At 41.2% G+C, this 17,838-nt stretch overlaps 2 protein-coding genes across 5 annotated transcripts in view; one reads left to right on the forward strand and one right to left on the reverse strand.

Annotated features, from left to right (window-relative positions):
• Positions 1-2,415: 2,415 nt before the first annotated feature.
• On the reverse strand, positions 2,416-4,205 carry LOC135517311 (calcium-activated potassium channel subunit beta-2-like). Its single transcript, XM_064941505.1, has 4 exons — positions 4,126-4,205; positions 3,741-3,908; positions 3,146-3,341; positions 2,416-2,700 (listed from the first exon to the last, which is right to left on the reverse strand). Exons 1-4 carry the CDS (start codon positions 4,185-4,187, stop codon positions 2,416-2,418), a joined length of 711 nt encoding a protein of 236 aa, XP_064797577.1. The 5' UTR covers positions 4,188-4,205.
• Positions 4,206-14,312: 10,107 nt separating this feature from the next.
• LOC135517222 (F-box-like/WD repeat-containing protein TBL1XR1) overlaps positions 14,313-17,838 on the forward strand; it is a 37,324-nt gene continuing 33,798 nt past the window's right edge. For 2 of the 4 annotated variants that reach the window (XM_064941360.1, XM_064941335.1), the window contains exons 1-2: positions 14,313-14,671; positions 15,709-15,770. The gene's annotated coding sequence lies outside the window, so the exon portion shown is untranslated. The remainder of the gene's footprint in view (positions 14,672-15,708; positions 15,771-17,838) is intronic. The other 2 variants (XM_064941351.1, XM_064941343.1) reach the window with 2 other exon arrangements.

Raw genomic sequence — 17,838 nt, forward strand, 5'->3', positions numbered from 1 at the left:
GGGCTTTTGACCTCGGAAGACATGATGCATAGAATGTTCTTTCTGTCTTCTATTCAAACAATTTATGCCATCTCACCAACAGCATTTTAAAAATTTGAAATACTATTTAAAAGTGTTAAAACACTCAAAAATATTTGTAAGAAAACACAGTCCTGAAATAAAAGCGTTATATTCTGACAGCATTGCAACAAATCAAGTAAAAAAAAAATGCTTGAGTACCATAAATATGGAGATGTAAGACAGGGGTATCCAACAGTAGTTGGTAGCCAGGGATGGTAAACAGGTGGGATGAATCTGTTTGAATGCTGGACGTGAACAAAACCCTGCACTTACAGTCCACCAGAACAATTAGTCCTACTGGTCACTCCTTATGGCTATCGATCCAAAACTATGTGTTACGCCCTGACCTTAGAGATCCTTTTTATGTCTCTATTTTGGCTTGGTCAGGGCGTGAGTTGGGGTGGGCATTCTATGTTTTGTGTTCTAGGTTTTCTATTTCTGTGTGTTTGGCCGGGTGTGATTCTCAATCAGAGGCAGCTGTCTATCATTGTCCCACCTGTGTTTTGTGGGTTGTTTTTTTTGGGGGGGGGGTTGTGTCTGCACCAGACAGAACTGTTCCGGTTATTCACGGTTTAGTGGTCAGTTGAAAAATCATGAACACGTGCTGCGCTTTGGTCCACACCTTCTTCAAATAGCCGTTACACTATACTTCTGGTCATTGTTATGAAGGGGAGAGCAGAGGGGGTCAAATTCAAGGAAGCCACCTTTCTTGCTTGTAAAAGATTTACTGCTTTCCATTGCTGTCAGAGGGAGCTGGAAGTGGGCAAGTGGCACACCCCATGAGACGCCAAGTAAACAACATGTGTGATAACAGTGAAACCGACAATGTCAAAGATGTGATGAATCCATACAAGGTCTATTTCCATCCAAAGCCAGTCCTATGCAAAGCCAGGGGCAAAGTTTGTCTCAAGCAAGGAAAGGCTCTGTCATGCCAAATGCCCTCAAAGGAAATCTGCCCAGTGACAGTGAGATAAAAAAATAAAATAACAAGAAAGTTTTTATTGGGATAATTTCTAAGAAATTCTGAACAAGAAGGTTTATTACAGTTGCATCATTTGTAAACAATTGCTTGATTGTAGAAATGCTTTAAATTCACTGTCAAATTATTTATTTAATTTTGATATGCCTCACCATGAGAAGTCATAATTGCATCAATATCTTATTTTATGAGGTAATTTATTGCATACAGAGCAAAATGTGTAAAAAACATGATGTAGCAACTTTCCTTGGTTGTCATCAGAGAGACACAAGACAAAGAAAAACATTTTTGCATAGCACACAATTTTTGTATGACAAACTGAACAATAAAATGGTAATAACTGTAAATAATATAAGCTATGGCTGACCCATAAAATATGTTGATGCTCTCATTCAGCAATTTCCCCATAGGATTCAGCATATTCTAGCGAGTTCGGGTATTTCGACAATGGTCTTTAACCCTCTTCTGCAAAAATGACATACAGGAACTGCACAAGGTTTTAACTTTGCTCAACACAGTAGGTCATGAACAATTATCTTCAGCAAACACAGTGGACAATTTGGGAGAATGAACTCTCTCATTCCGTCAGCAAAATTTTGCTCGGCATTGTCGTCTGTGAGATAAAGGACACGTGCTCAACATTACTCCAAATGTAGGATTGTAAGAGAGGGTACCCAGCTTTCTGTTAGAGCCCCGTGTTCAAAGTCTGCAAATCTTTTACTAAGTATTTCTTATTGTGGTCGCATTGTCGAGCGGGAACCTGCAAGTAAGCATTTCATTGTACTGTGTATCCTGTACATATGACAAATAGACTTGCAAAGGTAGATAAAAAACAACATTAAAATAACCTGTTAATTTCTGTGAAAAGGTTGCATATTCTGACATGTATGCATAGCCGCGGGAAGCAGGGTTCCTGAGGGTGCTGCAGCACCCCCTGAAAAATCTGAATTAAAAATAAAAAAATATATATTTTTTTTTTTTTAAATCACAAAAGTAGTGCACTGGGCCTTTAATAGTCCTGTATTAGCAGACCGATATAGCCATCTGCAGCATCAGCGCGGGCTAAAGGTTTGTCCCCACCCCCAACTACTTCCCACTACTATGCATGCATGCATGTTGCTTTTCAGGCAACAGAGGTCATGCATTAATTTAGCTGCTTAGATGTCCATTTCAGAACATTCCTTTCACATTCAATTTGCAACAGTCCGTAAGTAGAACAGAAGCAAATCAAGCCACCTGTTCCAAATGTCTCAGCGTTGAGAGAGCGACATTACAAGAGGTCACAGGGCCATTAGGTTAAAACAATCCCTTTCATGTCATTATCTGTCTGGACTTGAGACCATGTTTGTCGCTCTCAGTTACTGCGCTAGCAAGCTTCACCTCTTGATCTTGACTACCTGCTCACACATAATGGAGAGGTACTGGGTGAGTTTGACCATGAAGATTATGGCAGTGCCCCCCGTGAGCATGCAGGAGGGCCAGAAGAGCGAGTAGAAGACGGTGCTGTGGTCATACAGTCGGGTCAAGAGGGCGCTCTCCTGCTGGTCGCTGGGGTCGTAATAGCAGGGCACCTGCTGGTGCGGCTTCAGGCGTTCTGAGATGTTCACGATCATGTGGTGCATGGCTGCAGTGTCCTTGTGACACTTTGGTACGTAGAAACACTGGAAAGAGAAAAGTTGGTGGCAATGATGTTAGTTCAGGTCCCTTAATTTATTTTATTTTACCTTTATTTAACTAGGCAAGTCAGTTAAGAACAAATTCTTATTTTCAATGACGGCCTAGAAACAGTGGGTTAACTGTCTGTTCAGGGGCAGAACGACAGATTTGTACCTTGTCAGCTCGAGGGCTTGAACTTGCAACCTTCCGGTTGCGTGCCTTTGTAAGCATCCCCAGATACCCAACGTGAATATTTATTTGTACAAATAAACTTGTGTTCCTGTTGACTTAAACATGGAAATAGAGCATCATGAGTCATGCAAAGCTCTAGGAGTTTTCCTGACCATGTGACCAGGAAGAAGCAGGCCCACATGACCCTGGCTTGTGCCAACAGCAATAGATTTCAAACCATTCAGTCATTCACAGCCTCCATTCTGACCCTCGGTTCACCTCAAAGTTGGAGTCCCAGCTCTCCTCATTGTGAGATAAGCGGCTGAGCCTGCCCGTGGTGTTGACACTGACGTAGACCTGCAGACAGGGGTACTTAGAGCCTCTCCAGCAGTCCGAGCCACAGCTGTAAGAGCAGTTCACGTCTGCCATGATGGTGGAGTTGACCACAATACAGACACTCTCCTCTGTCCACACACTATATGGAGAGATGAGGGGAAGAATTCAAATGTATTGTAGGATTTTACACAGCGGCAGGTAAACATATATTTATCTCTGTGGTCAAATAATATTGCAGAATGATTTTGGGGTATAAAAATACAGAGTAGACACCCCCCGGAGGTAGATGCGTAATTTTCACATTTACAATTTAGCATTTAAACATTGAATTTGCACTGATAACTGATAACCCTCCATAATACTGTGGCATGCTGTGCCATAGTGTTCACACAACAAATACTGACAAACAAACATACTGCATAAACACTACAAAGGCAGGTTGATTGAATTGCAGTCTTTGAGAATTAGCAACAGCAGAGTTCACCAAAATTACAAAATAGACAAAAAATGATCCACTGTCAGATTGATAGTGCAATACCTGTCTGCATAAGAGCGTAGAATGGTGATGCCCAGGACAAAGTACATCATGATCGACGCAATGACCATGGCCAGGCCCAGGAGAATAGCCCGGTCCTCTCCAGCTTTCAGAGCCGTCACCGTCTTCTTGTCCAGCAGGTCAACATCCCGGAACTTCTGGTAGATGGACCTGAGGTTGTGGTCAGACCAGGATTGGGGTCAAGTCCATTTTAATTAATTTTACAAGAATACTTATTTTTTACTTTAATCGTTTGAAATGTTCCTCAATTTAATAATGGGGAGAACCATGATCTGTTTCCTACTTGGGGGAACCTCCACTGCATGTCAACATAAAATATATGTAAATTAATTATTAAATTGGAGTGATTTTCAGAGTGACACTGTACCTCGTCGCTCCTCCTCCCGATGATGCCCCTCCTGCACTTTTGGCCCCTGTCACAAAGAACATCTTCCCAGACACCCCAAGACCACCTCTGCTCACTGAAGAAGCTGTGCAGACAGACTGCTGGAACTGCCTGCAAAAAATAACAGTCCGTTATCACTCTGAACTCTATATATAGATAGTATAGATAGACAGATCAACAGTAGATTAGACATTTTGCTCAATATTGATTTGTTAGATATTGAGGAATGAAATGGCATGACTCACACTCATAATGACAGATTATCGATTATAACATCGGATTAGATTAATGATGGTAATTCCTAGTATTTCATCATCGGAACTCTTCAGTCAGCCCGCTTATGACCCCTTTTGCCAACTTTTGTGTCATGGAAACAACGCTGAAATAGAACTCTGTTGTTTGAAATATAGCATTTATATGTACCATCACAGACACAAGGCAACAGGCGCTCTTTTGTTATTTTAAGACAGTTTTGCAACTCAAATACAGAGATGGAGCAAAAGAAAAAGTCTACCAGTGTCGCGTGATTTTGCAGTCATATTCACTACCCTTTGTGTGAAAGCCAATTCTAAGTTGTTGGCAAAATATGAACAGGTTGATACAATTCAAAAGGAAAGACAAAGTAGGCCTATTTCTTCCGAGACATCAAGCATGGGTAGTAGAGATTCGCCATAACCAGGATCGAGACTCAATAACTTTAATAGGACGGTAGTGTTCCTCTAATATAGCGGACGATTAGGTGCAGCGTCACCAGGTAAACAAACACCTCATTCAACACAAAGACACGTTAATAAGGTGAGACAGGATAATAGATGACTATGGATGAACGGTGTTAATGTCGATCAAGTTGTCTTGAAAGACGTACCTGCTGGAGCATGAACCATTGGAACGTAACCCCTGTTACACAAACTCATTGGCTGGCACTTCGAGTCCAGTAAAGGCATCATCACTGAACATACAGATCGAAACAGGGAGGGACTACCTGAAGTAGTTCAATAAGAAGCCATCATTTTCATGGTCTGTTGAAAAGTGTTTTGCCTTCTTTTGCTACGGTGTGCACTAATGAATATGACCCAGACATTATGACTTACATGTTTCAGGTCGTCCAGGGGTAAGTGTGTAAGGTGAGGGTCGATGCAGTCCCACTTTGGAGATTGCCAGGCCTTTATTGAAAGTATGATTTGGAACAAAGACATTTCCTTGACTTGATTGCAGTGGTGCAATACCAGCGTGTGCATTTGTCAATATCAATTGGGCAAAGCTCATGTCCCCTGTTATACCAATACTTGAGCCTTGAAACACGCCACACAAAATTTAGAGCGTAAATCGCGCTCCTCCAACCTTGAAGATTGGCGTCGGGCATGGTAGGATAGCCCTTTTCTCTGAACATGCATCTAATTTCTCTCATCTTAAATCGTAGATGAAAATAAAAACAGGCCGGAAATGTACATATTTTTAACTGTTTTACTCCCTTCCCACTGTGCAAAAACTGGTTGAATCAACAGGGTTTCCATGTCATAAAAAAAAAAAATCTATGCGATGACCTTGAATCAATTTGGAACACTTATTGGATTTGCAAAGTCATCAATATAAGGGAATTTCATATTTTTTTCACCAACCTTTTAAACCTTTTTGATTTCGCATTGAATTAATATCAGTTGACAACTCAACCAAATGTAAATCAAATCTAGAAGTTGAACTGACATCTGTGCCCAGTGGGTTGGCATATGACGACATGGTTGTCATATGCTCTAAGTCTTCCACTTGCCAACTTGACTCTATTCCTAACAAGCTGATCAAATAAGTTCTCCCTGTAACAGGCCTACCAATTTTGAACATTATTAACTCATATCTCTAAACAGCAAAGTGATTTGAAAAATGATAGGCCCATTTCGCCCACCTCCTCATGCCTTTTGCACACAATGTATATAGACTCTTTTTTTTCTACTGTGTTATTGACTAGTTTATTGTTTACTCCATGTGTAACTCTGTGTTGTCTGTTCACACTGCTATGCTTTATCTTGGCCAGGTCGCAGTTGTAAATGAGAACTTGTCCTCAACTAGCCTACCTGGTTAAATAAAGGTGAAATATATATATATATATATTTTAAATAAAAACTCCCTTTCCATTCTACAGAAGACTGTTGCTTGTCTAAACGTTCCAAATGTTATTTGTGTGTTCCACATGGCTCTGTTCTTGGACCCTTATTAGTTGATTTATAGTTACCACTTGGAAATGTAATCTGCAGACATGCCATTCACTTTCACAGCTATGCAGATAACACTCAAAATGTAATTTTCTTTTAAATCTCACAATACTTTGCCTTGAGGCATGCATCAAGGAATTTAAACATTGGATGACAACAGATTTCAGCCTAAACAGAGATGAAGCTAGTTGGTAATAAAACACAAAGTTTATGTTTTTTTATTGCCTTGTGTTTTTTTACATTTTATATCTCCTTCTTGTACTATTCGACTGTGGTGCGATTGTACATGCACATTAAATAAAGTTTGATTTGATCTTTGGATTATTTACAAATTAATAAATACAAATTGTAAACAATTAGCAGAACACGTAATTTCCCATAACATAAAGTGTGATGTTCTTGTCTCCATACCAACAGTAAAATAGCCCAAAAAACAGCCCACATCAGAAAAGTTATGGGTCTATTAGTTGCTGACTGACAACATTGTAATGCAAAGACTTTGAAAAAACACTGCTGGATAGCACAACCTCGAATAAATTAAACAGGCAATGGCATGGATATCAACATAGTTCAGCTTAAATGATTGACGGTATAAAGTTAAATGCTGTTGAATAAAGTTAAATGATTGCAAGTGCCACGTCGTAACAGCATCATTTCTTTTAAACTACATTTTGATCAATAGCTGTAATCGTTACCTCTTGAGTGCCTGAAATTGCATGCATAGCCTACCTGTATTGAATTCAACCAGGGAAATACTTACAATGACTGTGTCCCCTTTGCTCCTGCTCCTGAGTATGGATGCTGGAAATGCTTTTTAAAAGCTTCTGGTCCAAAAGATTTGTAGCTGTGCTTCATGCACCATGGAAGTTAAAAGTGCACTGGCAAGTGATTTTGTCGCTAATGATACAAGGAATGGCCAGTGAAGTATGGAATGTAGCCCTGTGTTTTAGTCCAATTCAATGCCTGACCTTGCAGGGCTTCCCAACAGCTGGCCCATGAATGAAATTTAAGTCAAATATACCAATAGATATATTGAAACATATGTACAAAAGCACGTAACAATTGGGGAAAATGGATTCAAAATATGTTTCACCTCTCAGATAATAATGTTAGTGATCTGATAAGAACTATAGTACCCACATATAGGTTCCTGACAATAATACTCTCTTATAATTTACACACTGTATATGAAACTACAGTGTAAAATATATGTATCTTACAATATATTATCCACATTTACTCTAAATATATAATGGAAATAGCCAGTTCATATATGTTTAAAGTGAAAATGCATTTTCCTATTAAAAAAAAATGTTACAATTGTAAATGTATTAATTTCAGTACTTCAGGACTTACTGGAGGAAATTGGAGGCAGTACTCAGCTAAGCATGATAGAGCCCCCATACACATGAACATGGATAAGAACATATTGATTATAGATGGTTGCATACGGTTCACAGTAACCACCATTTTAAGAGAATAATTAAGGATAACCCATATGCCCTCCATGTTATCTAATTATGTAACGGTTGCTGAGTATGCGCTATTCATCATATGAAGTAACAGGAGAGAAAATTGTCTCTGTCCGTGGCTAAAGGATGGCGATGATGCTTCAATGACCATGGTTTGTGAAAACGCTGGCTACAGCAAGAATGTACTGTACCTCTCTACATTCCCATTATCCCTTTAATGAACCATGTCCTCCTACCGTTGCAGACCCTGCGAGACAAACGCTTTACTACTCTCAAATTCTTTCCCAACATTGAGTCTTGTATTACAGTTAGAATCACACCGCCTCTGAATGTGTTGGATGTGTCAGTGTCGTTCTTTGTTGACGTTTTGATGTTTTGTTCAGGTCAGGTCAAATCAATAGAAAGTGTTGGAAATCTCAGTTTTCCAACGCATACGTTTCTCTTGCTCAACGAAATGTTCAAAGGATGTTTGAAATACACCTACATAAGTGGCCATCTTTGGCAGAGCAACCTAAGGCCTCTGTAGGACTTTTGTACTGTATGTGTGCGTGTTTCTCTTTGATCAGACTAAATTTGTCGGAGATGACATTACATGTTAATATACAAAATATGCCATTTAGCAGACACTTTTATCCAAAGCGACTTAGTCATGCATGCATTTTACTTACAGGTGGTCCCGGGAATCTAACGCATTATTTTGTCGTTATAAGCGCCAAAGCTCCATGCTCTACCAACTGAGCTACAGAGGACCGTGAACCCATTAGAAATAAGATAAATAAAAGTGAGGTGTTTATTTCATTAGTTACAATCCCTCTGGGGACTCTGCTTTGATCTTCCACAGTTTAGTGTGTGCTAAATCTCACCACATGGCCTGGCATTTTTACACTCACTACAGCCACAATGCATTTCAAAGTTGGCCCATGCTAATAATCTTCCTCTGACTTCTTGGATACCAACATTTGCTTTTAGAGAATGTCTCAGGATGTATTTTCTGCCTTGTCCTTCGAGTGGTTATTGTTCTGTGGCCAGGTGTCCCAGTGGTTAGTCTATAAAAAGACACGTGCTCCTTTGCAATGCTCCCAGCATGAAGCAGAAACTAGAGTAATTTCACAACCAAAGGAATGAAGAATAAGAATCGGAAAGTATGGAGTTATCCAACCCCAGTCAACCGCATGCTTGTCATACCTGTGTGGGCAACTTGAGTGACAAGTACCATACCCCAAGCTTAAAATGAGTTGGCCAAGAAGTCAAGACACATTGAATTTGAGTGCCTCAATATTTAGCCATTTTTTCTGGCCCAATGGCTGTCTGACACTGTTATAGCATTTGCTCAGGTGTGACGGTGTGTGTGTGTGTTTGTGTGTGTGTGTGTGTGTGTGTGTGTGTGTGTGTGTGTGTGTGTGTGTGTGTGTGTGTGTGTGTGTGTGTGTGTGTGTGTGTGTGTGTGTGTGTGTGTGTGTGTGTGTGTGTGAAGGAAGAAAGTTTGATGTACAGTCCTCTGTAGTGCTGGAGTACCATTCCTTGGTAGGGTATACACTGCAGCTATAGAACAGGAGATATTTTTCCTGTTTTGCCACAAGGTGTCTCTGCTGCCATAGAAACAGAAAAATGCAAAGCAGCTTTCCTGTTATTATCCTTGTGATTATCAACTAAAATATCTTTATTTTACAATTTTGAGATAACATTTCAATTGAAATAAATGGCATGTTCTAATTTATTGTTTCATTCATTTATGTGAATTTTGGAATTTAAAATTCACTATTCTGTATATATTGTGTACAAAACATTAAGAACACCTGCTCTTTCCATGACATAGACTGACCAGGTGAAAGCTATGATCCCTTATTGGTGTCACCTGATGACAAAATATTTAAGTGACTTTGAACGGGGAATGGTAGTAGGTGGCAGGCGCACTGGTTTGAGTGTGTCAAGAACTGCAACGCCGCTGGGTTTTTCACTCTCAACAGTTTCCCGTGTTTATCAAAAATGGTCCACAAACAAAGGACATCCAGCCAACTTGACACAACTGTGGAAGCATTGGAGTCAACATTTTATTTTATTTAACCTTCATTTAACATGTGCCAGCATCCCTGTGGAACACTTTTGACAGATTGTAGAGTCCATGCTCTTATGAATTGAAACTGTTCTGAGGGCCAAAGGGGGTGCAACTCAATATAAGGAAGGTGTTTGTAATGTTTTGTACACTCAGTGTATTCTATATTGTATATTTGGGTCATCATACTGTTTATTTATATTATTATTATTGACTTAAAGCAATGATTGATCCCTTTTCTATACATCCAGAGCTACATTAGAGGACGGCATTATAAGATATCCTCAGTGGCTTCTCCATACTATAGATCTGCTTCGGGGATTCCCTTGGAAACCCTTTGTAGCCATGCAGCCATATTGGATCCTAATTGGCTCATTACTGGTCTTCCATCCATAACGATCATTCACTACCAGCCTCTGCTGGTATTTCCATCTTCTCCTCCCAAGGGAGGTTCAGCCCCTGCCTAATGAGCTACTAAGCTACCTCTGTCAGCAGTGTAACGTCAACTCTGTGTTAGAACCTCCCTCAGGAGCCTTAAAAAGTGGCATGAAGCTGCCTTCCTATTGGGAAACAATGTTTTTACCATGGCCTCTGCTCTTAGGCCCAAAAATTAACCATGCCCATCACCATCATATAGTGAGAAAACAGGGAGAACTCGTGCCCAATATTGCCAAAGAGTAGGAATGACATGACACAAGTACAAAAGGAATGGCATTTGTTGTATATGTGTGGCTAAGCCTAAACATAGCTGCGGTGGAGGAAGATTCGCAGGAGAATCTGAGACTTTCTGTGTGGGCCAGATTTGGAGGTGAAGCAACAAGAGTAATGGGAGATGAAAGCCGATTCTTCCCCTTTGTTTCCCCTGGTTGGGATAAAAAATAACTGGTGCTGAGCAGGCACTGGAGCCCATGCAGTAGTCTGTCTCCAGCTGGCTGCTGGGGACAGAATGAGCATGATGATGCCACACAGGCTTTCATTCATGGGGATAAATCAGCATGCATTGATTGCACCATGTTGACGTTGTGCATGAGGAAGTGCTGTGTTCTGAATGTGCACAAAGAAAGTGACATATTATTGAGGTGATGATATTTTTTATCTGTATACTTAGGTTTTGAATGAACCCTTCATTTTTAGATACCATATTGTCAGTAGACCTACACTGGGCTGCATCACTGACATTGATTTATGATGAATTGCCAAAGTGCACCACTCGCTCTGGTCATGCTGTCGATGTCATAATAGTGAGCGATGATGGCTAATTGACTCTTCTGTATCTGGAACAAAACAATCACAGTAGCCTATAGCAGTGTTGGAGATATTCTGCCTTGAAGGATTTGTCCTGTTTTCCCTCATTATCTCCCCCCCCCCCAGCCCCCAGCCCCGCCTCCAACCCATACACACACTCAAAGAGAAAAAAAAGAGAATGTACGCAATACTACTGTCGCCAAGGGAGCCGGCGAAAGCTTTCATTGGCGTAGCTGTATCCAAGCAATTACACAATGCCAACAGGTCCTCCGCATATTTAAACAAGTTACCGCTGTGCTTATATCCATTGCAACCCCTTCATCTAATAGTCCTGCTACAGCAACCTCCTCACAGCCACAGACCCACGCATGTACACGCACACACACACCCAAGCAGGTACACACACAACAGATAATCAGGCAGTGTTTTGATTCCTATTCAAATCCCTAACATACATCACTTCGTGTCCCACATACATGCTCCGATTCCTCCCGCACAATCAGCACCTTTCAGTGTAAAATGTAGACAATATCTTTCTAATATATAACATATTGCACTCTCAGATTACAGTACAGCCCCGTAAGCACACAGCTATGGCAAAATAACCATAACAGATGGAGCTACTGTGCTAACCCAAATCATGCTTTACGGTTTCAACATTAGTGGTTTTTAAGCACTCGTGTATGCATGTCCTGTATATGGATCAGTGGATTTATGTAAGTGGGGGAGAGAATTGGTGTTGAAGCCATGTACAGTTAGACTGCTGAATAATGCATTGAGTAAACCCTGGCATTGGGAAAGGGGAATGCACCCTGCATTTGATTAGAGAGGCTGCCAATGCGCCCACACACAGTGGGAGTGATGGAGCATATATTTCTGTTTTCCACAAAGGGGAGGAGAGAGAGAGGGAGGGAGCATGTGAGAAAAATACCAATTATGTAGAGACGTACAGCTCTGTACTAAGCCCTCTGTTGGAGCGTTGACCTTGAGCTACATAGCAGTGAACAATGCACATTTGATTTCACAATAGTACAATACAGTACACTTTCTCTGACAACACAAATGCGTAAATTTTTCTGGCTTGCTGCTGCTTAGTTAGCGATTGCATGTTCATTATGTTTTCTACACAGAAACAAACAGTTTTGGCCCAAACAGGCACATGAATCCAGGAATCGTAGTAGAAAGCAAGTGCAGACACACCCTAGTGACCATACCCTAAAAACTGTGCTCTAAACACACCTCTTCACTGTGTGTTTAGAGCACAGTGTGTTTATCTGTGTTGTGTGCGTGCAGACTGTGGCATCGGTGTGGGGCACATTAAGAGATATTAGACATGGAAGTCTAATGACCACTGCTGGGATGTTAACACTGAGCCAGATGACTACTGAGATAATTTGGTGGGAGGATCAAAGGGAGAGAGCTCAGAGCAGCAAAGGCAGTAGCTAGGGGAACAACATCAATGGGATACAAGAAACTGTAGTACAACGGGTACTGTAGCACCAGCACTGTAACAGCCACAGTATCAGTCCTCCGATGTGCCAGATGCACCCAATGGGAACATGCATGCAGTATTACACATTCAGTTGATCATCATCTGACCACCTTCAAATCACATTAAAACCAACAATAACTTTACCAACTAAACAACAACATCCTAATTTGTTGACAACAACAACAAATGCTATTCAGTTATAATGGTATAGGGGGAAAAAAGTGCACATGTTTTCTTGACACGGAGATAGGAAGCGTTGGTTATTGCTTTACTCTTGCTCTGTCTGTGCTGTTAGTTACCAGGGTTATTTCATGTTTATTTTTTCACTTCATCCGTTACCGTAAGCAGCTAGCAACCATTATCACCGGGAACTGAGAAGGCCCTGCGACTAGGTGGTGGGGAATAGTGAATAAAATAATTCTTTATGGACGCAGTGTAACAACATGCTGTCCATTCCATGAGACACAACATGGATTACATTTCCATCTATTTGAATTTGCATCATGTGTGTGCATGTGTAGGGGAGAGAGAGCGAGAGAGTGAGAGAGAGACCTGCTGAGACTCCCTGCTGAGCCTGTACTCCATAGTGGCGGGAAAAGGAAGAAAAACATGGAATGAAGGATGTGCTATATATTGGCTACTCACTACCTATTCCTCTTGTTGCTCTTATTGTGTGTTTCTGCTGGTCACATTCACCATTTCTTGATGTGTCATCATCTCGCACAGGGAAGTCTGGAGCGATGAAGCAGCATCTTCACTTGGGGATAGTTTGAGGAAAACAGTCACATGTTAGCACTGAATCAGTACTATTCAGTCTAGTTTTTTAATTATGGCAGGAAAAGCTTGTGCTATCGTCATCCTATCTTTGATACAGCTATAGTAGATCTAAAATGTACTGAGGAATCATGGAATGATCCCATCTCAACGTCTCATCCCAGGGTGATGTATAACTTCCATGACACTTTAACAGCCTTCTCAAGTGCTTCTCAGAAGATCTTACTCCCATGTATCTTTTGATCAGCATGTCCAGCTAAAACAGTGCAATGCACGTAGGAAAATGTATGCAAATAGAAAACAGTTATATATGTAGACATCAATAATGTCAGCTTGTTATTGACTTTCTCAATATGAATGACCAGCAAAGGATAGAGGGTGGGGAGTAATTTATCTATGGTTAGTGGTGCCCAGCCAGGCAAAAATGTGCAATAGTGGGGGATGGGGGAAACACTGTTTTGACTGGTGGCTGGCTGTTAGCTTGAAGCCTCTATACTTTTTCCTTTTCATCTGATTGGTGGAACCAAGTGAAGGCTCTTAAACCCAATTTGGGAGGAGGGGGAGGGATGGTTATTCTGTGATGGAGCCATTGTGTGCTGGCTCTAAGTACTGTATATGATTGTGAAAGTGAGTTGCCTATTTCTTCATAATTCTATTCTGAGTAGTTGAACTCTCACATTTCTTTATGGACAATATTAATACATTCAAAGAGACCGGTTGTATAAAATATACATTCACAGAACTGTATGGCATCTAATTATCTAAATTCATACAATATTGGTTTACCATACGTTTTAATCGTTTTGCAGGAAATAACATTTCCTGTACACTTTTTCTACATGTGACTATGCTTTCTGTGCCTCGCTTCAATGAGTGATGTTTGGAAATACTGTAGCAAGCTGCCTGGACTGCCCATTTTTGTAGGGAAAGTCGCGTCACTGTGTTGAGTGTCTGAAGCCGTTGGCTTCGAACCGCCTGGCTTTGTATCTTATCTATTAGCGTTAAAATGTTAATTAATTTCCTTGTTATATCAATTTTGCAATCTTTGGAAAGAGATAACATGGTTAAGCTTTAACACGTGGATTACATCGGAAGCCATCTATCAAAAGATTTCAGACAAAGTAGGTAGCTAGCTACTGGATTATGGGGACACATTTTGAAAGACCAGCTAGCTAGCCTTGCTAGCTAACCAGCACCGTTCATATAAAGAACGAATCTTGTTTTTTTTTGTTTTGTTGTTGGAACACAGGAATAAATGCAAAAATATTGAGACCCCTTTCTAAAGGTATGCCCTGTACTATGTTTTTTTTGTGACTAACTAGTTAGCTGCCGCTAAATCCTTGTTTAGCAATGCCTCATGGTCGCGGGAGAGTGGCGACCGAAAAACCACGTCGCGGTGCCAGGCTAGCTAGCTAATCACTACGTTAGCTTAGCCTCTTGCGTACAACCGTGTGGGGGATGGGCTTTGTGCTCTTCGCGCGAGCTACGTTAGCTTAGGCTAGCCGGTGACATAACGCCAACTAACGGCAGCTAGCTAACGTTAGACGAAATCGTTTTTTAATATTACTGTTGCTAGCTAACGTTTATAAATGAGGTAAAACCTAAATTGCGCAGTTAGGTAGTTAACGTTAAGTTACGGATCGTAAATTGTGCCGACTGGTGTAGTGTGCCAATGTTATAACGTTGACTATGATAGCGTTTTCTAACGTTACAGTAGTAACTAGGTAATTATTCTTCCCCGTCTGCTTCTTGCATACTCCTACCAGGGCACTTGTAGCACAAAGGTCCATTGGCTGTATGGATTCATCACTGACCCAGTCTGATAGTATAGCGACACACCCCTCTTGGCCAGTCAGTTTTTAACTCTTTCCTCAATCTGCCTGCGTAGGCACTGCAACATTTCCCTTACAATTTCCATACAATATTGGCAGGTAATATATCAATGTACTGGGGTTGTTAAGTCCCAGTTGTCGTGCATAATTATGAGCTCTGAAGTTGCTATGAAAGCATCATCCTCTTGCCATGATAGCTATATACTTCTAAACAGTATACTCAAGGTTTCACTCTTATGTACTTACTCAGAGAGAGCCAACATGAACAGTGTATAAACTGGAATTAAAAATAAATGCCTTTCGTTAACTAACACTCACACTTGACTTTTCCAGCACTGACGTTATTGATGAAACTTACTATGACCGAGATGTGGTTGTCCCACCTAGCTATCTTGAGATGAATGCACTAACTAAGTCACTCTGGATAAGAGCATCTGCTAAATGACTCAAGTGTAAATGTAATTATTCTGTTCACTGTCTTCGTTCCTAGATTGCTGAGTTCCTCCTCTGGATGGTGGAGCAATGAGCTTCTGAAAGACACTTGATCACATGGTGAGTATTCTGGGGCTGACATAATCGTATGTAATCGCATGCATAGTGATAGCTGAGAAGTGTTTCCGAAGCAACACACAAGTTGTGCTTTTGTCTTATATGTATAATAGAAAGCACAGTGGTTATCACAGAATCACACTGACATGCCTGACGATTGCATTGTAAGGATGACTTTCTCCATACTTTGGCTCAGACCTGGACTACCAGAATGCGGAGTTGTTTTGGATATCCCACAGGAGCACATCTCCCATGATGTGCGTCACTTTTCACCAACATAGTCCTTTCTCATCCACTCAGTGCACTTTGGGTTTTCAAATCCCCAAACAGACCGTCAACTTTCGTGAAGGAGCAGGAGAGGAGTCTGCCGATACAGTCAGACCCTCGGCAAGGTGTCAGGACTCTGGGGTTGAGGCCTGTACTTCAGTGCATGTCAAACAGAGAGACAATTTACTCACACCGGTGAGCCATATTCGCCCTCCTTGACCCGACTGAATTGTCATCACCCAAACGAGGCATGAGGAAAACTAGGGCTGGGCGATATATTGAATTAATTCAAAAGAATGTTTTAGCGCAATGTTCCAAATGCCTGTATTGCAAAAGTCAAGTATTGTTTTTGTTTCTTTGAGTGTTTTGTCTTTTTGGTCTCGTCTCCTTCGCTCTTTCTGTACTGTGTACTTTTGCACACAGACACCAAGCCCCTCCCCCTGCCACTTCCTCTCTGACAACAAGCCGTTTCAACTCGCTATTTGCATTTGAGGTTTGGTCTAACATAATCGGTCATATGGACACCCAAACACATTGAGACATTATTTGTACTATAATGGAGGAGAACTTAACCTCCATAATGATACCCATTTTATGTCTCCACTCCCAAAATGTAGAGCAGACCATACTAAGACGGCAGTATCAATGAATGTGGAAAATTAATACTCAGTTTGTCGCAGGCGGCATTGCAGTACCATGTACCGTTAGCAGCATTTTAGCCAGACGGTTATGCGCTAGCTGTCTAGTCTGTTTTGTAAATGTGCAAAGAGCATAAAAATACTCATTTATTTAAGGAATTGTCAACTCATTCTGAGAAATAAGCATCTTCTTGTCCGGGTAGGCCTCTTGATTTCCACATCTAAACACAGTGATCAGGCTATTTTGTTCAAACAGTTGGAGATGGACAGGAAGGTGTGTCCATTAGCAAACAAATACAGTGCATTTGGAAAGTATCCAGACCCCTTGACTTTTTCCATATTTTGTTACGTTCCAGCCTTATTCCTAAATTGATTTTGGTTTAAAAAATATATATATCTCCTCCTCATTCTACACACATACAATACTTTACTTTGTACTTTGTTGAATCACCTTTGGCAGCGATTACTTTCTCGAATCGTCTTGGGTATGAAGCTACAATCTTTGCACATCTGTTGTTGGGGAGTTTCTCCCATTCTTCTCTCCAGATTCTCTCAAGCTCTGTCAGGTTGGATGGGGAGCGTCGCTGCACAGCTATTTTCAGGTCTCTCCAGAAATGTTTGATCGGGTTCAAGTCCGGGCTCTGGCTGGGCCACTCAAGGACATCCATAGGCTTGTCCTGAAGCCACTCCTGCATTGTCTTGGCTGTGTGCTTAGGGTCATTGTTCTGTTGGAAGGTGAACCTTCACCCCAGTCTGAGGTCTTGAGCACTCTGGAGCAGGTTTTCATCAAGGATCTCTGTACTTTTCCCAATTAATCTTTTCCTCGATCCTGACTAGTCTCCCAGTCTCTGCTGCTGAAAAACATCCCCACAGCATGATGCTTGCCATCACCATGCTTCACTGTAGGAATGGTGCCAGGTTTCCTTAAGATTAAGACGTGGCGCTTGGCATTCAGGCCAATGCGTTCCATTTTTGTTTCATGGTCAGTTCTTTAGGTGCCTTTTTGGAAAATTCCAAGCGGGCTGTCAGGTGCCTTTTACTGAGGAGTGGCTTCCGTCTTGATAGTTCCAAACTTGTTCTATTTACCCTTCTCCAGATCTGTGCCTCGACACAATCCTGTCTTGGAGCTCTAAGGACAAGTCCTTCGACCTCATGGCTTGGTTTAT

Source organism: Oncorhynchus masou, chromosome 3, assembly GCF_036934945.1.
Source record: "Oncorhynchus masou masou isolate Uvic2021 chromosome 3, UVic_Omas_1.1, whole genome shotgun sequence".
Classification (NCBI taxonomy): Eukaryota; Metazoa; Chordata; class Actinopteri; order Salmoniformes; family Salmonidae; genus Oncorhynchus; species Oncorhynchus masou.